Source organism: Homarus americanus, unplaced genomic scaffold (assembly GCF_018991925.1).
Source record: "Homarus americanus isolate GMGI-L3 unplaced genomic scaffold, GMGI_Hamer_2.0 scaffold23578, whole genome shotgun sequence".
NCBI classification, from domain to species: Eukaryota; Metazoa; Arthropoda; class Malacostraca; order Decapoda; family Nephropidae; genus Homarus; species Homarus americanus.
This window is the reverse complement of record NW_024733231.1, coordinates 9258290-9281343: the sequence shown is the minus strand read 5'-3', so window position 1 is coordinate 9281343 and position 23054 is coordinate 9258290. Positions and strand designations below refer to the sequence as shown.

Sequence of the window (23054 nt, the reverse complement as noted above, 5' to 3'; positions counted from 1 at the left end):
CTGTCCTAGTCGATTTCTTAACTTTGAGTGTACAAATCCATATGTGGAAAAAATTCTCTCAACCCCTGCTGATGATGCAACAGCTGTAAATTGCCTAGGAACATCCATTACATTTTCTGTCATATCATTGGCAAAATACTGCCACCAAGCAAGGGGAGAGATTTTACAACATCTTTACCAAAATAGACCTCTTTAAATGGTGCACTTCTTCCATGGAAGGACAGTAATGTTGAAAGGAAATGTGGAAGAGACTCGCACACATACTGTTCTGCAATGTCTCGCTGCTCAGGAGTCAGATGTCTGCCCTGATACCTTGGATCTATCACATTAGCTAGAAAATGGGCAGGTGTCAATGCTACTTTGATTCTTTTTTCAAAATTATCCATATCCTTCTTATCTGTTAAATACTCCTTAATATCAGTTTTCAGTTTTACCCAGATTTCTACAGCATCACTTAATAGGGTATGTTCTCTCTGGACACAGTCCAATGCCACAGCAATAGGCTTAAGTCTCTCTAAATAGTCTTCTGCAGTTCTTTTTAATGCCTTATTAACTTTCCTTTCAATTTTCTTATCAATGTCTTCACTATTTTCTTTGCACACTTTGACAAGGGTCTCCCAGTTCTTTAAATAAGATTCAATAGAATCTGTCACTGTTCCATCGTGTGTCTGATGGCATTACTAGCATTGTTCCTCCTGCTCTTCTATACAAAGATCCTGGGATGTGATGATTTCTGAATTTCAATAGTATTTATTATCTTAGGTAACAATATATTTCATGTAAATATATACATTATAATGAGACCTTATGATATGATCAAAGTTTCGCAAAACTGGAGAGAACAGACTATAGTACAGTACATAATTATGTAAATCCAAATAATGTTATTAGCCTGCTTATTGCCGCTCAGGTCACATTGTGACCTGAGCGGCAATAAGCACCCAGGGCACTGCACCTGTTCCATGAATTCGTAACCATAAAGAAACAACTGTAAGACAAAACGTAGTTAAAAAGGCAGCTTGAAATTATGGTGGTATAAATAATAAATAAACCACTTTAGTGAACAATTTAAGACCATATATCATGTAGCAGTCTGGTTGAGGCCGGAAGGTTCTTTTTCCTTAGCCTTTATTCATGTTTGTAACTTTTTCTTCTTATGCATAATCCCAAACCCCAGCCATCCTACCCTCCAAAGGGTCTTGCACCCCAGAGTCCATAATCTTCCAATTACAAGAAATCATAGCCTTTCCCTAAATTTACTGCAGCCATCAGTGTCAGTGACAATGCCAAATACTGCATATGAATACTCATCATAAGACATTGTATATGCCGCACAGTTGTAGAAGCATGCATGTCCGAGTGACATCATAGGGAATAATGTGGGGAGGTGAAACGCTGGGGCCCAGGGAGCTTTGTCGCACATCTCCACAGAAAATAACTTTTTCTATACTGCTGTTCTAACACCTGAGATACTGTTACGTGCAGTAATATTTGTTCAACAGGACTATACTAATTATGCTGCTTCAGCCTCGTTTTATCTTTCGGAAACACTGCATTAAAACCTATATAATTCAATCTTATCAGTAATATAAACCATCTGTCACATTTCTCAAGTTATCAGTACCGTGTATAGGGTTCATGATAATGCTCCACTCTCACACAACCTGCCTCTCATTCAGCCCCCACCTCCTCTATCCCCCACACACACTACAGTGGGCGACATCTGTTGGCCGACCATAGCATTTCCCCCAGCTGTTTCGAAATTTCAAACTCGGGTTATTCGAACCCTCACTGTGGCTGGGTAGTGGACACGACTTTTGTGCACGATAGTACTCCTCCTGAACATTTAAATTATCTCTTACACAAGTGTTATATAGTACTTAATATCAACTTGTGGCGTGACACTACCACTGTGTCAAGACGTATTGACGCAGTGTCCAGTATAATTAGGAATGCTAAACAATGTTCAATATCATTAGTGAGTTTGGTCTCACAGAACCCAAGTACATCAATTTGTGGACAATAAAAGATATACACTGATCTATAAATGTAACTAAGTGAAGGGGATGCTGCTGATATTATGGCTAATTGGGGAGAAGGATTGAGGTAGTATAAGGATGGAACTAAACTCAGGTGAGTCAGGAAAGTAATAGTTACAGTTGGGTTTGGTGTAACCCAGTGAGTCTTGTAGAAAGACATCAGGGTCAATATGGGGGAGTATTGTGTAGACACCATGGGTAAAGGGGGTGTAACACATATGGTCCAGTATATCCAAGGGAACAACACCAGCAATCATGCACACCACCTAGTGTCCAGCCTGGGCACTATAGTACAGTACCAAGCTTTATTCCCTAGTGATGCCATATGACCGCAATCAAGTTATTCAACAGTCAGTATCAGTGTTGTTACTTAGCAGTGATTTTTTTGTTTTTTCTTACAGTGAGATGACATCACTAAAGCTTACATTGTTTTTTTTGTGACTTAAGTGCTTACGGCAGACGATGACCATCGTTCATGTGGACTGTTTACATCGCAAATAGTGGGTGGTCTTAATACATCACCATCGTTAACGCAGAATATCATAAATCGGGGGAGACCTGTACCATATAGGAATGAAAAAGATCACTAGAAAGATTTAACATATGATGATGTACAGTACATGTGATTAACAATCATATGATGCACAGTTTACAAGTGACAACATGACATGGTTAAGTACAGTACACATCAACACCTGATTTGACCAGCAAAATAAATCTTACTTTTTTACCATCACAACTAACACAAGTTTATTTTACTTACAAAAGCTTGTTTAACATTTACAAAAATGGCATTAGTCACTTCTGTTTAGATAGGTTGTTACTGAAGAAGCTTTATATTAATCTATATTACAGTAGTCAAGTATATTGAGTCACATTTAACTTCTGCTAAAGTAATTCAAACATTAATTCAATTCTATTTTTGTTTATGTACTGTAAAAGTTTATGGTATTTCAGATGGTCCTTCTGGGAAAAGCATTTCCAATATTCATCTTATTTAAACTCTTTTATACATTTGTGTGCAAGTATGTGTGCCTTGAGAGTACTCTTATAGCCAAAATGTTTTCCACAATTATCACATTTGAAATTCTTAATACCACTGTGTGTCTGTGTGTGTGCCTTGAGAGCATCATTTTGGGCAAAAAGTTTCCCACATTCATCACACTTAAACTTCTTAATACCAGTGTGTAAAAGTATGTGCCTCTTCAGATGACCCTTGAATGCAAAATGTTTCCCACATTCATCACACTTGAAAAGTTTTTTAACACCAGAGTGCCTAAGTTGATGTGCTTTGAGAGAACTCCTTTGGGCAAAAAACTTCCCACATTCATCACATTTGAAGTTTTTAATGCCATTGTGCCCCAGTATGTGTTTCTTGAGTTGACCCTTAAGTGCAAAATGTTTCCCACAATCATCACATTTGAACTTTTTTAAACCATTGTGCACAAGTAAGTGTGCAGTGAGGTTACTCTTAATGGAAAACTGTTTCTCACACTCATTGCATTTAAAATTTTTAATACCATTGTGCACGAGTGTGTGTGTTTTGAGTGAATTCTTTTGGGCAAAACATTTCCCACATTTATCACAACTAAACTTTTTAACAGGATTGTGCACAACAGCGTGTGTTTTGAGTGAACTCTTTTGGGTAAACTGTTTCCCACATTTATCACATTTAAACTTTTTAATTATAATACTACAGGTATTGTGCACAATCATGTGTCTCTTGAGATCAGCCTTCCCTCCAAAGTGTTTTCCACATTCATCACATTGAAACTTCTTAATACCTTCGTGCACAACACGCAAGTGTCTCTTGAGATTACTATTTAAGGAAAACTGTTTGTCACATTCATCACACTTAAACTTTTTTATACCATTGTGTACAAACAAGTGTCTCTTCAGATCACTATTTCCAGAAAACCGTTTCCCACATTCCTCACATGAAAATTTTTTTTCCTTGCTTGACATTGTGAACTTCAACTTGGTCCTGAGATGTGATACCTGAAACAAAATATTTGTTCTTAGTTAAGATTATTATTAAACATCCCATTAATTAATGTGAACTACAAATAACTAACTGGAAATATTTTAAAGAGAGTTACATTATATTTAATCATAGTTTATGCCTGAAAGTTTGCAGATAAATTCATGCACATCCTTATCTATGAGAGTTATTGTTTATAAATCTAGTGATGCTTGTAGTGCCCTAAGCAGTGACAGTTTACCAGAGTTGTAACGTAAATTTATTTAGTTACAGGAATTGGTAACCTGGATGTTAATTGATTTGCGGATCGTATTCCAGGGCAAGGGTTAGCCAGTGCACTTGGCGAGTTGTCCGGTCTTCTCGGACTATTCCTTGACACTGGGTCATGCAACTCGTTAACTAAGGGTGTGGTTGTTGTGTTGGTGACAGCTTCTACACCTTAACAAATTCACGCCTAGGGGGCCCTTGGGCCGGCCATCCTCGTTACACGAGGGGCAACCATTAATTTTATTATTACACACATATATACAATACAAGTAAAGGAAATCACTGTCTCTAGAACGAATTGCTTCCTGTCCCAGCCACGAAAACACCAGCAACTTTAAAACTATCCGCAGACATTCTTGGGTACATCCAGGGTGTAATCCGCAAATAATAGAGGACTGCAAATTAAAAATCTGCAAATTATCCTGGCAAACTGTACTCAACTCATGTACTTCATGTACTCAGTTACATGTACAAACCATCCGACATACATATTGTGAAAAAAGAAATAAATAAATAATTGTCCTAACGGCAAACACATAAAAGGAATACAGTAAACATTTGTTATTCGCCAAGGAATGGAACTTGTAAACTTGTATATTAAGAGAGATTAACTTAACTTTCTTCAAACAGAATGTGTAAAAGAATTAAAAAGAATAACTATGTATCATAAGGTCAAAAACAAAGGTACTGTACTAAACATTATTTAATGTGTGAAAGTTAGAACGCTTAGCAGGGGAATGGGAGGGGGGAGCCGAGTATGGGAGCCCGTTACTATAGGTCAGCAGAGGCGACGTCCCAACTAGGTACCGTACCTCTGCCGAATATTGAGGCCGTGCAGCAAGCGTCAAATGCAAATGGCAGTTGCATTTAACGCTCATTTAGCTTTTCCTTAATGGTTTTAGCTGCATATTTTCATCTAGGTCAGCGTTTCCCAAGCCCTGGGTCACAAGGAGCTCGTGAGGTAGCTGGGGTCACATGGTCCATTGATGCGGTGTCAAGGTCGTGCCAGCCAGCAGATACGCGTTTGCCATATATAAGAACATAAGAACATAAGAAAATAAGGAGTCTGCAATAGGCCGGTTGGCCTGTGCATGGCAGCTCCTGTCTTGAGTTACTACCACTCTCTATCATCCATGAATCTATCTAGCCTCCTTTTGAAACTTTCCAGAGTTCCCGCACTTACTACAAAGTTGCTAAGCTTGTTCCACTCGTCCACCACCCTATTTGTGAACCAGTTTCTTCCTATCTCCCTCCTAAACCTAAACTTATCCAACTTGAATCCGTTGCTCCGAGTCCTATCCTGCTCGGATATTACAAGAACTTTATCTATATCCCCTTTATTGATTCCTTTCACCCACTTAAATACTTCTATCATATCTCCCCGCACTCTTCGTCTTTCTAGGGAATGCAAGTTAAGTTTCTTTAACCTATCCTGATATGGAAGGTTTCTAAGTCCCTGAATCATTTTTGTCATTCTTCGCCTGACATTTGTTTGTCTTGTCATAGTGCCATTATTTTTCTGAAAGATGTTAATTGTTAAGTTAATGGGATGTTCTGTTAGGGCAGCGGATATAAATCAGGTACCCGAAATTAAGCCGTTGACGATCTCGGGCTCGGCCTGGCGAGAGGCTTGGCACACAATTAATTAAACGTGTCGACCAGTTACCGGCTGGCCTACACTTAAAAATTTAATTTGCTCCTGAACTCTGGGAAGGGAAAACATTAAGGGTTTTCTATCATCTACAGTAGTGATTACTGTACTTAAGAACACAGCATTGTGTCAGTGATTTTTTTTTATATCATTGTGCAGTTGTTACAATGTCTTTGTAAAAATTTTGATATCAGCAGCATCCAACTTCTCAGACAGATGGGTGCTGTGTAGGATGCTTAGTTTTGGGTGGAATTGTGCTCTAGGAGTGGTGCGTTCTCTTAGCGCACTGATATAAATTGCTTTGTTAATTTTGTTTTACTATCATAAACAAACAATAATTGCATTGAAACTTTGTGTTACAGCTGTAATGGAAAAGTATGGAGTTGTGTCATGTGCTCTAAGGAAATTGCTAAGGAATCCTTGAAACCAAACAAACTTGAGAAACATTTGGATACCCATGTCAACATTGCTTCACTGTCAGGAGAGGCTCAAAGCAGAGTTTTCCAACAACATAACAAGGAACTGACAAAATCCCAGTATGTACTTACTAAAGCTCTTATTCAGAAGGAACAGACTGAAATCTTCTCATACAAGACAGCTATTCTCATTGCCCAGGAAAAATTTCCATTCATAGAGAGAGAAACTAAAACAAAAACTTCTTTGCAAAATTTTTGGGAAATATTTGAAGGAGACTCTTTTGCCAAAAAGTTGATTCACGATGTTGATAAAACACCTTTAAGTAATCACACGACACATCCAGTGTACTGCAGTGGACTTGAAAGAGCAGATATTCCCCCTGGACAGCATTGGCAGTGGAGGAGTCAACAGATCACAGCCACAGCTTCTGGTCTATGGAAGGTTTCTTAAGGAATGTTCAGTTGCAGAAGAGTTACTCATCTGTATTCCACTCAAAACTACATCCAAAGGTGAGAATGTATTCAATGCTATAAACAAGTTCTTTACAGAAAACAAATTGGACTGGAGTAAAGTTACCGAATGCAGCATGGATGGTGCACCATCAGTGATGGTGAACAATATTGGATTGTGGGAATTTTTATCAAGAAAGCATCCTCACATTAAAAACAACTCACTGCATCATTCACAGACAAAGCTTGGTATAAAAGGAATTAACTCAAGAGTTTCAGTGAGTTGACGCAATCAGTGGTTAATATTATGAACTACATTTAAAACTAGGGAATTGAATACTGTACTGTAGGTGCATGTTCAAGCAGCTAAGCATTGAAGAAAATAATGACTTTCTTGTGGGAAGACCCGAGAGAGGGTTTTTATTCTTCGTAATTGAATACCTGTACCTAATTTCCTGCAAGTTCAAAGTCATATGAACGCCCAATATTTCAATAATCACCACTTCCTAGTGTGATTGGCACTTCTGAGAGATGTATTTCATCACATTAACAAGCTCAATACAGAACTTAAAGGAAAAGGCAAATGGGATTTTAACCTCCTATGTGCAGTTAAGGCTTTCATACGCAAGCTGCAGTCGATTCGAGGTCAAGCAGTAGCTGGCAATTTTTTTCCCGTTTCTCCATTACTTGGATTTAAGAATTCAAAGCAACAATGGACTTGGACTTTGATATCACAGTGGATCATATGGAGGAGAAACAGGATTTGTTGGATTATTTGCACAACCTTTCCAAAAACATTAATGATAGATTTCCTAACTTGTTCACTGAGTCTTTTGATTTTGTACAGTTCCCATTCAAGGCTGATGCATCAATGTGGGACTTTTTTGCTCTTGAAATGGCATACGGTCACCCCTCGACTTACGACAGGGTTAGGGACCCAAATCCAGGTCGTAAGTCGAAGTGGTCGTAAGTCGAAAATGCGCAAATAATACATAGAAAATCTAAAATGGGCGTCTCTTTTTCTTCTCAGCACCACAAAACTCTCACCTTTAGCTTGCCAGCCATTTTAAAGTGAATTACAAACGAAAAAATTTTCAGTACACAGCGCAATCACTGACGTTGGGACTCGAAAATACGAAATTTGGGTGTTTGCTCCCCTCTGTAATGAGCTGGCTCTTTAACATGTTGGAACAGAAAATTGTCTCAGAGTTTCTACGAAAAGATCATTTGGTGTGCGAAAAGATCATTTGGTGTGGTTTCATTTCTCCAGTCGATGTCGCCATAGGTAGTTAAATTCCCCCATGATAAGGGGGTGGCTAGGGTTGAGCACCATTGCATTGTCTTTTAAGGCTCTTAAGTTGCTCTGGTTTAATAAGCTACAGTGGTGTAGTGACTAGTGGTGGGACATGTGTGTGGGAGCTCCGCATTTTTCGTCGGAAAACAGGATCTTTCCAGGAGTACCCAGTCTGATTTCTAGGAAATCTGATTCATGAGTGACTAGTGAGTGTCATGACCAGTATAATATCACTCTGTGATCCCCCTAAGTAGATATATTTATCAATTTACTGGTGAATCTGTGACTACCACGTGAGATGTAGGCCCACCAAACTCCCATCAGTGCCTCAGCTTGTAATCTGAGCCCTGTCCCCCCCCCCCACCGTCCCACCAGGCCACCCAGCTGACCACACACCTAGACCGTCTCACTACTGCCAGCTACTCAGCCCTCACTAGCTCCAATATGTCTAAGTTGGCCTCTCGTATCAAACATTCAAACTTCACGAAACAACAGCTGACTGATGTGATAATGGAAGTCCAACAGACTCTCATACAGGACATTATACAACAAATGAATAAGGAGACCATCAGGAAGCTAGAAGAAGCTGACTGGCATCTCACTGACCAGCTAAGTGAGATTAAAAGAATCTTAGAATTCTCACAAAGGAAATAAGTGACTTACAAGCAAATTTGAACGTTGAAGCTGAAGAGAACCGAACACTCAAGACCCAAGTTCAACAGCTGAGTGAGGAGAATTCCAAGCTCAAAACGGAACTAACGACAACAGCAGACCGGGTGGATTATGTGGATGACAAAGGGCGGCGAAACAACCTCAGGATTGCCGGAGTAGCTGAAGATGCTCATAAGAACTGGAAGTCATCCCAGTACAAAATTTTACGCCTGCTGAATGACCATTTTATACTTCCTGAAGTAAAGTTTGATCGTGTTCAACGCATCGGGAACCCAACTCCTCCCACCCCCTCTCATCCCCCTCTGACCGGGACAAAGTGTTTTATCAACGCAGTAAGCTGAAAGGCATTACTATCTTCGTCAAAGAGGACCTCTGCCCAGGTACAACTAAAGCCCGCCTACAGCAAATGGACCAGTTTAAAGAAGCCAGGAAACAAGGGAAATATGTGACGTTCAGTCATAAAACTCTTGTTGTGAGGGATCGAGCAAGTGGACACCCGCCCACCCGCTGTACCAACCCACACCCCCAGCCCCTCGAGAACCCCCTCCTCACTGAGGGGGAACCAGCCACTGTCGCTATCACCTGAGAGTTCCCCCCCTGCCGGCCAACTCGAGTACTACAACAGATCTAGTAAAGTCCCAGTACAATACAGAGACTACTGCACCGACAACATGCTCCTTTTTTAAAACAACTTAATGACTGATAAGTGGGATCTCGTCTATGCCTCCGACAACCCTAACGTGAAAAGGTGCAACTTCTCTTGTATCTTCATTGCTTGCTTTGATAAATGCTTCCCGCTCAAGACTAAGTCAGTGAAAACTGTATCCATTTCCAAACAAAATTAAGATAATGATAAAAGAAAAACACAAATTCCATTCCAAAGGAAATTTGCAAACAGATCCATAACTTTCGGTGATGCTTACCGAAGTATCAGAAATAGAGTAACTCAAGCAGTTAGAAAAGCCAGACATAACTATTATTCCAATAAGCTCCAGTCAGCATCAGGTGACAGTAAGAAAACCTGAAATGTCAAATTCTATTCAGAACAGGAACACTCAGCCTCCCACTCAGCTTTTATGATAAATGATTCAGTTGTAACGGAACCCTCCTCCATTGCCAACCACTTCAGTATTTTATTAATGTTGGCAAAAATCTTGCAGAGAACATCCCTGATCACCATGAGGAATTTAGTGCCTACCTGCAAAACAGACAGCAAAATGAGCTGTTCTTATCCCGTCACAGCAGATGAATTACTGGTCATCATAAAAATGTCCAAAGATGCAGCAGCAGGCAAAGACAATACAGCTAGACCCCGACTTACGACCACATGGACTTACGTCCCTTGGTACTTACGACCTGCTTTGACCGTACGTCCGTCGGGACATACGACCGCGGCAGTCGTGACCAAAAATATTTTCAAATGACGCGCGCATTTTCTATACCGAAACGTTCCCGTCCGGGGCGAGTGGGTGGCGCGTCTCGGGTCGTCTCGTGGGTACACTCACTCAGTGGAGCGCTTTGTTTGTGTTTGGCTATCGTATCCTATACTGATCGGTCTGTGAACTTTCGTTATTATCGTATTTAATTGACTTTATAATGACTAGAAAGCGTAAAAGGGGGAGTGCTGGTGGTGTTCCAAAGAAAAGGAGACAGGCAATTACTTTTGAGATGAAAATGAAGATAATAACACAGCATGAGAATGGAAAAACAGTAGCAACAATCTCACACGACCTAGGTTTCTCACACTCGACTATATCCACTATTCTGAAGGACAAGGAACATATTCGTGAAGTAGTGAAAGGAACAACACCTATAAAGGGAACTACAATATCAAAGAGAAGACAAGGTCCTATTCACAATATGGAAAAATTATTGGTGATATGGATAGAAGACCAGATACAGAAGCGTGTACCCTTAAGCCTTCTAACCATACAGGCTAAAGCAAGAAGCCTGTTCCAAAGCCTGAAGGAGCAGGCAGGAGATGAATGTGATCAAACCTTTACAGGAAGTCGTGGGTGGTTTGATAGATTTAAAAAACGCTACAGTCTACACAATGTTAAGGTGAGTGGAGAGGCAGCTAGTGCCGATGTTGGTGCTGCCGAAGCTTTTAAGGAGGAGTTAGATGATGTGATTTTGGAAGGGAATTATTTGCCTGAGCAAATATTCAATGTGGATGAGAATGGATTATTGTGGAAGAGCATGCCTGAGCGGACATACATCCACAAAGAGGCGAAAACAATGCCCGGATTCAAGGCATTCAAGGACAGAATTACACTTCTGTTGGGGGGGAAAGTTGCTGGTTCCAGCTAAAGCCCTTCATGATCTATCATTCAGAGAACCCCAGGGCTTTTAAACATGTAAGCAAGCACACACTGCCAGTGTTTTATCGCAGTAATAAGAGAGCCTGGATGACTCTAGTAGTGTTTCAGGATTGGTTCATGACTTGTTTCATTCCACGAGCCAAGGAGTATTGTCTGCAACAACAGATTCCATTCAAGATTTTACTGATTTTGGATAATGCTCCGGAACACCCACCACACCTGGACAACATGCACCCTGATGTTAAGGTAGTGTACATTCCACCTAACACTACCTCTGTCATCCAACCCATGGATCAAGGTGCAATTGCTGCCTTTAAAAGGTATTATTTACGCACGACCTTCGCTCAGGCTGTTGCTGCTACTGAAGGTGAGAAAAAGCTCAGAGAGTTTTGGAAGGAGTACAACATTTTGTCATGTATAAAGAACATTAGTGCAGCATGGGATCAGGTTACAAAACATTGCATGAATGGAATATGGAAGAAAATCCTAAAAAGATATGTCCACAGTTTCAAAGGATTTAATGAAAGTGAAGTTATTTCGGATATTAGTAACAAGATAGTGGAGTTAGGTAAACAGCTGGAGTTAGAAATTGATAATGAAGATGTTGGACAGTTGGTTGAAAGTGTAGCAGAAGAGCTCAGTAACGAGGATCTTATTGAACTAGATGCACAGAAAATTGCAGAGGAAGAAGAGAGACAAAATGTAGAAGAAGAACCTGCACCCCCCCAAAAAGTTTTCAGTGAAACAAATGGCAGAGGCATTTGCTACAATTAATAAAGCAATGCAAATGTTTGATGGCATGAATCAAAATTATGAGCGTTATGCCAAAGTTGACAGAACGATCCAAGATGCACTTGCTTGCTACAGAGAAATTTATAATGAAAAGAAAAAGCAAACTGTGCAGTCTAAATTGGACATCTATTTCAAGAAGTCCTCCAGTGCGGTCTCCTCACGCCCCACCAGTGCTGCCTCTTCACTCCCTCAAGATAATCCAATACCTTCAACCAGCAAGTTTTCACAGTACATAAACCTGTCTGAAGGAAGCGACATTGATGACCCACCCAGCCCTGTCTCCTCTTCTGCTTCTTCCAATTAATATAGTCTCCATGTATCCTGTAAATAGAAAATTATGGGGACCCTGTGTGCATTCAGCTGACTACATTTAATGTAAGTGCTCAGTCACACTGTATCCATTCCTCATTATTTATTACTTTTACTGTACTGTATCCATTCCTCATTATTTATTACGTTTAGTGTACTGCATTTCATTGTTGATTTATAAATTTTTTTTTAAAAACAATTTTGAATTTTTTTTTTTTTTTTTGTCAGACTTACGACCATGTCGGACTTACGACCTGGATTTGGGTCCCTAACCCCGTCGTAAGTCGGGGAGCACCTGTATACCAATGAGCATCAATAAGAAAGTAGCCCACTTATTATTACCTGTTCTCCTACACATTTGTAGTTCCTCCTTCACTAGTGGTGTCTTTCTGGATAAACTGAAAATTGCTAAAGTTCACCCAGCTAATAAAAAATCTGGGAACAAAGGTCTCTTCAAGAATTACTGCCCCATATCAGTCCTCCCAGCCTTAAGTAAGATACTGGAGAAGCTAGCATGTAGTAGACTAAATTCATTCTGCAGTGTCAATAACATCCTTACAGACTCTCAGTTTGGATTTAGAGGTAGTAGGTCGACTGAGAGTGCTCTGCTATCCTTTACTAATGACAACTTAAATTCCTTTGATAACAGTTAGTTCATAGTCGGTATATTCTTGGACCTCTCTAAAGCCTTCGATACTGTCGACCATACCATCCTCCTGTCAAAGCTTGAACATTACAGTGTTAGGGGCCTGTCCCACAATTGGTTTACCCCGTATCTGTCCAACAGGAAGCAGTATGTCTGCTATAATAATCACCAATCTGACTCCTCGCCAATCTTATATGGCGTCCCTCAAGGCTCCATTCTCGGTCCTATACTGTACTGTTTTTGTTGTACATAAACGATATAGTCCACTCCAGCACACTCATAAAATACAACTTATTTTCAAACGATAGTAATCTCTATGCCAGCAACTCAGATCTCCATTCCTTGATGTGAACTATGAACATTGAATTGACTAAAGTCAGGACCTAGGTAATACGTAATAAACTAACCTTAAACCTTGAGAAAACCACTACATGATCTTTCACAGAAGGAAAAACTTACCCCCAGACTTGGACCCCCTGTACCTTGGTAATACAGTCCTCAAACACGAACAAAATACTAAATTCCTCGGAGTTATTGTTGATGAGAAACTTAACTGGAGAAACCACATTCAAGCCATTCACAGTAAACTCAATAAACAGTGCAGTGTCATGTATCACACCCGACAGTCACTCACTCTCACAGCAATGAAAGAAATCTATCGTGATCTTGTTTACCAACACCTGATACACTGTCACACACTATGGGGGCCTCTGGTTCTTCAAAACACAATCCCTGGTTACTGCACAAAAGAGAGTTATGCAGACAATGACCTACTTGAAAAAAACATCATACAAATGAAAAATTTGCAAAATTAAAAATGTTAAAATTCAAAGGTATTAACACCTATTGCTGTGTCCTCTTTGTTTACAGATCTATCAATCACTTGCTTGACAATAATTATTTCCAGTTCTGGAATAATCAGAGATACAACATAAGGCACCCAGAGCTACTAAGACCACCCCCCATGCGCTCCTCTCAGTCCCAGACCTCCATAAAATATCACGGTGTGAAGGTGTGGAACAACTTGCCCCCACCCATCCGAGCAAAGACTACGCTCCCTTCCTTTAAATCATCTTAAAAAATATCTATTATCAAAGTATTAATACTTCTTGTAACACTTACTATATTTACAGTACCTGCTTTTATTGTACCACCAAAACCATTTTATCGGAAATTATCATGTAAATAGATAAGTAATTACCATTGCAATAAATATATTTGCCAACTAGACATACTCCTGACAGCTCTGTCCTCTTGTTCAACCTTAATACTGTAAAAACCATGTTGTACTGCTTCCCTATTATATTTATGTTTTTCAATTCCACTGTAATTTATGTATACCTATACCTGTACTTAAAATTAAAATAAAAGTATATAAAAAAATAATAAATAAATAAAATTAATATATATTGAAGTGATAACCGTGTTAATATTATGAGATGTTTTTATTGCCACCATGCTATTGTACTATTCCAGATGTTACTAAATGTTACATAATACTTCCTTGAGATAAATGTACTGTACTGTATAGTATATATCAGGTGCCTCAAAGAGAGCTCAGGTTCTCAACTGGCTCAGCCATGTAAATATTGTTATTATTATCCACTCTGTATCTGTGTTTTTCTGGCTAAATAAACTGTTTCAATTCCAATAAGTAAGTCTCTCCCATTTAGTTAAAATTTACACCACTTTGAATCTTCCAAAACATCCTCCTCCTGTACTCTCACCAGGCTGGCTCTAAGTTCTTGCCTAACATAGATCATGTTAGAGTTGCTATCTCAGAACAGAGAACAAATGCAAAGTATTATTCTATTATTATTGATCCAACTCAAGTCATGTTGAACAAACAACATTCATCTTACATTATGTTAACCTCAATAAAGAAACAACCAAATATGAAGTACAAGAATGAATTATGGAATTCAGTGATTGTAGCAAAAAACAAAAAAACAGCAAGTTGCTATTGCCAACTTGATTTGCTCAACACCTGAAAAACTCGATTCCTGTTATTGAATGTCATCAACAAGGTTACGACAATGGAAGTAACAGGAGTGGGGCATATAATGTGCACAAGCAAATTTTCTTCAGTGGAATCCTTTAGCAAAGTTCACTCCATGTGTCTGTCACTGTCTTAACTTGTGTGGAGTGCACACTGCTGAGTGTTGCCCTGAAGCAGCAAGTTTCTGGACATGGTACAACAGCTGTATAATCTGTTTTGTTGCAGTCCCCAGCGATGGGAAATTCTGAAGGAGTGCGTTGGAAGTTCTCTGCATTCAATGTCAGATACCCGTTAGAGTGCACGGGTGGACTCTGTACGGTGATATCCCCGCTAACCAGAACAGTTGGTGCAGAGCACTTCCTGGGATGAGAGATTTCCGGGTTATAAGAAGACTCTCTCAAAGGCGGAAAAAATCCCTCGTCCCCGAAATTTTCCGGGTAACGGAAAAATTTTCTCGGAAGTTCCAGAAATTGCCCATTACATCATCTCTTGAACCCGGAATTTTTCGGGCAATGTAAATTTTTCTCGGAATTTCCAGAAAATGCGCCTGATTTTCATCCATAAAACCCAGAATTTTCCGGAAAATGTACCCCTTAGAAAATCGTTCCCAAAGCCAGAATTTTCCAGAAAATTCCAGCCATGGGAACGATTTTTCGTGAAAATTTTAATTCCGGCTATCGGAGAGTTCCGGGCTTGAGGGATTCCGGCTAACAGAGATATTACTGACCAACTGCAGCTCGTTTGGCTAAGATTATCACTGCTGTGGAGTCTTTGAATAAGCAAAATTTGCTTGTAGAGACAAGTTCTGTGCTATGGGGTGTTTCAGAAAACATAACATCATTCAAGTGTAAAATCTCGACATCAATCCGTTTAAAGTTGTTGGTACAAAATGACTACAGAAGTAAACTGCTACAAACTCCAAACACTGCCATTGATGTTGAAGTCTAGAAGATTGAAAGTTTGTTAGTTAACTTAAGCTTTGTTTGAGAAAACTGGAATGTCTACTCTTTGAAACTAAAGCTCTTACAGGATTAGCCCACCAGAGTACAGGTCAATGGCCCACATCAGGGCCTGGGGGAAAAAATATAATAATAATAATAATAATAATAATAATAATAATAATAACAATAATAATAATATAGGACCATAAATAAAAAAATATAAAATAAATGAAAATCAATAGTGAAACAATATACTGTATGTACCGTATGTTGTGTTGTCACAGTAAGAGAAACAATTAAAACCCTGCAATTGTGTGTAAATGAGGCAGAAAGTCAGTCAGATCAGTAACCTGAGACTTGGTCACAATTTTTGTGATGCCATATGACAGCAGGGTCTACCATTAGACAATACATTATGCTTCCAATATCTTCCCAGACGGTAGTACCTCCCTGTTTGGTAGCTGCTTACTACCAATGCTAATAAAATCAAGGCAGAATTTCCAGAAAAACACACCAAGAAGCAGAAAATGTTCCACAGTGAAACCCCAGATGAAGTGACAATTTCAAATCCGGCAAACTCGTTCACGACAAATGTTTTTACGATATTCTCGGCAATTTGATTTCCAACCTTAAAATTTTTTATTAGGCTATGAAGTTTTTAGATGAGAAATTTTGGTCTACAGTATATGGAAATACAGAGGGAGATGACTGAAATCCACACAGGAGAAAACTGAAAATTATTTGTTGAAGAGTACAGGTACATGTACAGTGCTGAGATCAACAACGTGGACCACTGGACCTCCTAAATATGATTCAGGAACTTAAAATTGCAAATTAATCTCTCAATTATTGTGTAGTTGTGCACAATGTTCTGCACTCTTTCAGTGACTATGGGTGAAGCAGAGGTCGTTCAGCACATTAGCTCATGTTAAAAACTGCCTCAGGTCAACTATGTGTCAAGAATGCCTCACAGATTTGGGAACATTGATAATTAAATCGAAACTTGCAAGAGACCCAAACTTTGATGACATAATTGAAACATTTGCTAACAGAACAGCCCACAAACCACCATGAAATAAGTTTTAGAAAACTTCACAACTAGAATAATAAGGTATTAACCATGTGTTTTTACTAACAAGTACTGTATTGGTATTACTATAGAATTTTTAAGTTTTGTTTTCACTTACCAAGAATGTTTTGATTTTTAATAAACATAAAACTATTTCATTCCAATAATTTGTTTTCAGTTACAGTGGTCCCTCGGTTAACGAGCACAATCCGTTCCAGCAGGTTGCTCGTTAACCGAAACCATTGTTTCAATGGATTTTTGAGTAATTGGTTCCAGCTCACCGAAAATTACCTAAATTCAACAAAAAAGGTAGTAAAGTTCACTTACTTTGAGGTGTGTATGTAGAAGGCTCCTGGATGATGATGATGATGACAATGATGGGAATTAGAATGGGGGTGGGGGAGAAGGGAGAAGAGAAGGCATTGGTTGCATTTATAAAGTTCCTTGCAAGGAATGTAATATGTTTTACTTAGGCCAGACAGGAAAAGATCTTGCAACTAGAATTAAACAACACAAATACAGTGTTAGGACAGGCCAGGAATCCAATGCTCTGTTTGTTCATTTGAGGGATAACAAGCATTGCATTGACTGGGATAATGCCTCCTCAATATTACCATGTAATTCAATTGATAGTAGGAACATCATAGAATCTAGTCTTATTGAACATACAGAAGCATTCAACATGAATTTGAGTAACGGCATGTACAAGCTGGACAATTTTGTAATTAAGAAGATTTGTAACCAGGTGAGAAGGCCGGGTCACCTGACCATCTGACCTGACCACCAACCGTTGTGTGCTATTTAAAGATTAGTAGGGTCATTACCTAATACCTGACCATTGTGGACCTGGTCTCACCCTCCTCTGTATATATACACCTTGGTTTGTATTTCTCTCTCTAGTCTGTACTCACCCCTGAAGATGTGAATTACACGAAAGCGCTTGGGAACTTCGTGTTTTCTTCTTTCCTTGTGGTTATCAGTATATATATATATATATATATATATATATATATATATATATATATATATATATATATGGATATATATATATATATATATATATATATATATATATATATATATATATATATATATATATATATATATATATATATATATATATATATATATATATATATATATATATATATATATATTGTCGAAGAAAAGTAGTAAAATTTGGGTGTTACAGAGATCAGTGGCCCTGCCCACCATCACCATAGAGGTAAAGGTGTATCTTTAAACATTTTGGTACTTCAGAAGCAGAGAATATAATTAAAACCAAGAAAAAACACAAAAACAACAGTAAACAATTATGACTCACAAATATTGTAAACAAGAGGCAGCAGCAAACAGTGACAATTTTATAGTGCCAAGGAAGAGCTTCTGACAGGTGATCCTTGCAGTGGAAGCCTCTCTACCAACAGCTAGAATAAATATTAATTTGGTTAAAGGTTTCTAAATGTGATTGATATGTTCCCTTTTATATACAGTAGCTATACTATGTTAATAACCGACATTTCATGAAGCTTTTACAAAATGGTAGTTTACCTTTACTGTACTGTACGTACTGTATTTCTCCTGTATATATTTTTTTTAAGGTTAGGTTAGGGTAATTATGGTAAAATTTGGTGGTATTATTTTACTTTTGGACAGCGCCCCCAAAAGTTACAAACTACTGAAACACTTAGATCTCCCTATTCTGACCATTTTGAACCCCATATATACCTGGCGGAAATGGATACTAGTGATACAAATGAATTGAATTTATTTAACGTACTTTTCAGTCTTTGTGAGATGTTATCTGAGCATCAAGCATGCGCAATGTTGACTGACGTCATCCAGTCGTGACCAATGATGTATCGATTTCATCACGCGAATTTTTTTCAACCAATCACATTTTATTTTTTTCAAGGGAAGCAGCCTGGGTAATTTCATTGACCAGTCTCACATTGGCCATGGTGGAGGTTGGTTGTCATTTGTGCTCCTACGATTATTTTAAGTTTATTGTCGAGTTTTACGAGAAAGACGATCATTCTATCCAATTCTTACGTATCCCTGGTCCTTCAATTTCTAACTAAGGTAATGTACTTTCAGACACGGCACGCCCCAAAGTTTTTAACTACTGAAACATTTAGGGGTATTATTGCGTTTAAACATTCCCACTTACTACCGCTAATCTATTATCATATTCTAAGAAGACGTCTAATTATTAGATAATTTTCATCTATTACATTACCGCCGGAAATGTATATTAATGGAGATAGGAAATCCAAAATTTTCTCGATTTTTTTCTATAATCTTCAGCCATTTAACGCGTACTTCACCTTTCACACTGCGTGTCTCCTGCGCGTCTCCTTCATAAATCATCACGCGCATGCGTTCCCGTACACGTCATGCGACCAATCAAAAACCTTTTCTTTTTTTTTGCAACCAATTAAAATGATTTTGGGTTTAATTCACAATATTTTTGGACCAATCAAAATCGATTTTTATTTTGGGTCTCATATTTCGAAATTCAAGTTCAGTTCCGACCATGGAAGCCTGCGATGGGTGTCATTTCAATTATATGGAGCTGATTGCGAGTTTTGGGAAAAAAACGAAGAAACTATAGCATTTTTTCGATAGCATGGTGTTCTTCCAACCTCAGTAAAGTGTACTAAGAGCAAGACTGAATGTAAATATCGCAAAGACCAACATATGTGGCATTTGGCAAGAATCTCAGAATCCAATGACGAACAAGAACCAGGCCAATAAGGTAAGAAATAGGTGATTCCATCATATGGTGAGAGTCAGTTAGGTCAGGTTAGGTTAGGTTAGGTTAGGTCAGGTCAGGTCAGGTTAGGTAAGGTTAGGTTAGGTCAGGTTAGGTAAGGTTAGGTTAGGTTTTTCTAGTGTTTTGGTGTATTTTTTATATGGCTAGCAATTATTTTTTTTCGAAGTCTCGAAAAAAATTTATAAAAAAACCGGAAAATTTCCGAAGGAAATGAAGGTCATATTCGGTCGAAACACACATAAATACACTAGAAAAATTTATTTTTAACTTTCTAACAGATGGGGAGGTGGAAGTGCAAATTTACCCATTTAGGTTAGTTTAAGCTAAGCCTACCAGGATCCGCCCCAGCTAGGGGTCAGGTTAGGCCTGCCGGGGGTCCGGGACAGAGCCCCTGGCTAGGAGTTAGGTTAGACGACTCATTTTCGTTTTCTCCCCCACCCAAAACACAGATTTCCCAGGGCTCCCCCATTATTGTTGGGCAAAAACTAGCAATTTCTGCTAAAAATGAAGATCAGATTTATATAAAACACACCAAAATACACTGGAAAAACATATTGGTCAATTCCTAGGGACTCATGTCCTAAAGCAAAAACATTTCCAATTTGGTTAAGTAAGGTTAGGGTTAACTTTAACTTTTAAATAAACACTTTTTAACACATTTGCCATAACTACGACTTGAAAACAGTTAAATTGCGGAGTTTTTGACTTCGTTTACCATTAAAAATAATCGGTTGTGAAGTAGTAAATACTTACCGTCAATAACTACCCATATAGTTGTTGAACATATTGATAAGTGATTAAATTGGCTGATGTTAAGGCAGGAGCCAAAGGTGATGAAGGAACGGCTGGCTCTTTAAATTAACAACTCTCATTAATTCAGCCTAATTCTACATCTTGTGTCTTTATATAACTTACCAAGATAAAGATATTGACCTGCTTAATATTGTCCTCGGTTAAAGTATGTCTGGCAAAGTTGTCTGTAGCTTTAATAAGTAGTAATTGTTCAACACACACACACACGGACTCCCCCTCCGTTGGTGTCGTCTACAACTCTACCAGTGACTCGTGTGACTCGTTGACCGGCCTGAGTAGTGACTCGTGAGACTCGTTGACCGGCCTGAGTAGTGACTCGTGAGACTCGTTGACCGGCCTGAGTAGTGACTCGTGAGACTCGTTGACCGGCGTGAGTAGTGACTCGTGAGACTCGTTGACCGGCCTGAGTAGTGACTCGTGAGACTCGTTGACCGGCGTGAGTAGTGACTCGTGAGACTCGTTGACCGGCCTGAGTAGTGACTCTGTGAGACTCGTTGACCGGCCTGAGTAGTGACTCGTGTGACTCTGCTGACCTATGTGAGTAGTGACTCGTGGACTGCTGACTGGCGTGAGTAGCATCCAGACTGCCGGTCGCGTGAGTAGTGACTCGTGAGACCTGCTGACTGGAGGCAGAGGAGTAGGACTCGTGAGAGACCTGCTGACCGGCGTGAGTAGTGACTCGTGAGACCTGCTGACCTGGCGTGAGTAGTGATCAGGAGACCTGCTGACCGGCGGGGAGAGGTGACTCCCGTGAGACTGCCGACTGGCTTCCGAGTAGTGACTCGTGAGACTCATTGACCGGCCTGAGTAGTGACTCGTGAGACTCGTTGACCGGCGTGAGTAGTGACTCGTGAGACTCGTTGACCGGCCTGAGTAGTGACTCGTGTGACTCGTTGACCGGCGTGAGTAGTGACTCGTGAGACTCGTTGACCGGCCTGAGTAGTGACTCGTGAGACTCGTTGACCGGCCTGAGTAGTGACTCGTGAGACTCGTTGACCGGCCTGAGTAGTGACTCGTGTGAGAATATTACGCTGTATTTATTCTGTTGGATATAATATTATCACACGTTATTAGTTCATGTATTTTGAATTCTTTCGTACATTCTAACTAAAAATATAGTTAAAAGAATTATTTTAACACAAGTACCTATAATTCAACTAAACCTCTAATTTGAAATTCAATATTCAGGGATCCAATATATTCTTTTACTTTACTTTTATCCTCTTCGCCACTGATCGGCTCGTTAGCCGCTTGGGCGATCGGTCACGTCTCTGATTACTTTTCCTTTTCATTTATCTTCTTCACCAAAAGGTCGGCTCTTTTTATTTTCAAGTACTTAACATTTTTTAATAACTAAAAAATATTTTTGGAAATTTATTCTTTATCATAATCCTGAGAGATTTTAATTTGTAATTTAGCGTCATCTTAGGGTGTTGTAGTGGATTGTGGGGTTCAGGATGTTTGGTGTTCACAGCGTGATGTAGAGAAAGCTGGTTGGTGAGGATGCTCAGAGGAGGACCAGCTTGTGGGTCACCATGCTCTCCGGCGGGAGCGAGGACCGCCAGGCAGGCGGAGGAGGAGGAGGTGTTGCTGCCTGGTTGGTGTAGGTAGAAAGAGACAGGTCACCACGAGGTCAGGTCTTAAATAGCGGGGGGTAGGCGTGGCTTAGTAGTTGACCCCCGCTCCGTAATGTATGGCGGCGCTGGTTGACCTAGACCACGAGGCATACACTGGGGAATTGGTGGGGTCGGCTACTCAGCGACAAACAGCGTTTGTAGGGGAGAAATCCACTACAGGATCCCTCCCCTACAAACGCTGTTTCTCGCTGAGTAGCCGACCCCGCGAATTCCCCAGTGTATGCCTCGTGGTCTAGGTCAACCAGCGCCGCCTTACATGACGGAGGTCAACTATCTACCCACGCCTACCTCCGATATAAAAGACCTAACCTCGTGGTGACCGCTCTCTTTCTACCTACATCAACCAGCAAGCAACACTGTAGTGGATTTCTCCCCTACAAACGCTGTTTGTCGCTGAGTAGCCGACCCCACCAATTCCCCAGTGTATGCCTCGTGGTCTAGGTCAACCAGCGCCGCCCACGGAGCGGGGGTCAACTATCTACCCACGCCTACTTCCGCTATAAAAGACCTGACCTCGTGGTGGCCTCTCTCTTCTTCTAGCTACAGCCACAGCAAGCAACACCACCTCCTCCTCCTGCCTGGCGGCCCTCGCTCCCGCCGGCGAGCATGGCGACCCACAAGCTGTACTCCTCTGACCATCCTCACCAACCAGCTCTCTCTACATCACGCTTGTAACTATGCTGCCTTCCCAGCACCAAGCTGCATTGTACATCCAATACAACATGTATACAGAGAGCACATTGTGAGTTTCCTTTCTCCATCCCATCCTGAGTGAGAACCCAAACATCACGTACCCCACAAATGGTGACCTCGGAGTGACACACTCACACAGGATGGAAGCCCAAACAACCCGTACCCCACAAATGGTGACCCCCGGAGATTCTCACTCACACAGGATGGAGGAGAAACTGATCACTCTCCCAGTCTTCAAGCAACATGGAAGACTGACTTATCCACACAGAAGCAGCTCTCAGCAGCTCT

The 23054-nt window shown here is 40.0% G+C and overlaps 1 protein-coding gene across 2 annotated transcripts; it reads right to left on the bottom strand.

Moving 5' to 3' along the window:
* Nucleotides 1-937: 937 nt before the first annotated feature.
* Nucleotides 938-20893, bottom strand: LOC121869743 (gastrula zinc finger protein XlCGF7.1-like). 2 transcript variants are annotated; one of them, XM_042371305.1, is made up of 3 exons: nucleotides 20539-20893; nucleotides 18172-18274; nucleotides 938-4037 (listed from the first exon to the last, which is right to left on the bottom strand). In XM_042371305.1, the coding sequence occupies exon 3, from the start codon at nucleotides 4002-4004 to the stop codon at nucleotides 3033-3035; it is 972 nt and encodes a 323-aa protein (XP_042227239.1). In that variant the 5' UTR covers nucleotides 4005-4037; nucleotides 18172-18274; nucleotides 20539-20893; the 3' UTR covers nucleotides 938-3032. The 2 variants fall into 2 exon arrangements, with proteins under 2 accessions (XP_042227239.1, XP_042227240.1); XM_042371306.1 differs by having other exon boundaries at nucleotides 20557-20893.
* Nucleotides 20894-23054: the final 2161 nt, after the last annotated feature.

Coding starts and splice junctions, on each gene's coding strand:
- LOC121869743 (XM_042371305.1), bottom strand. CDS start 4,004: ATGTCAAGCAAGGAAAAAAAATTTTCATGTGAGGAATGTGGGAAACGG.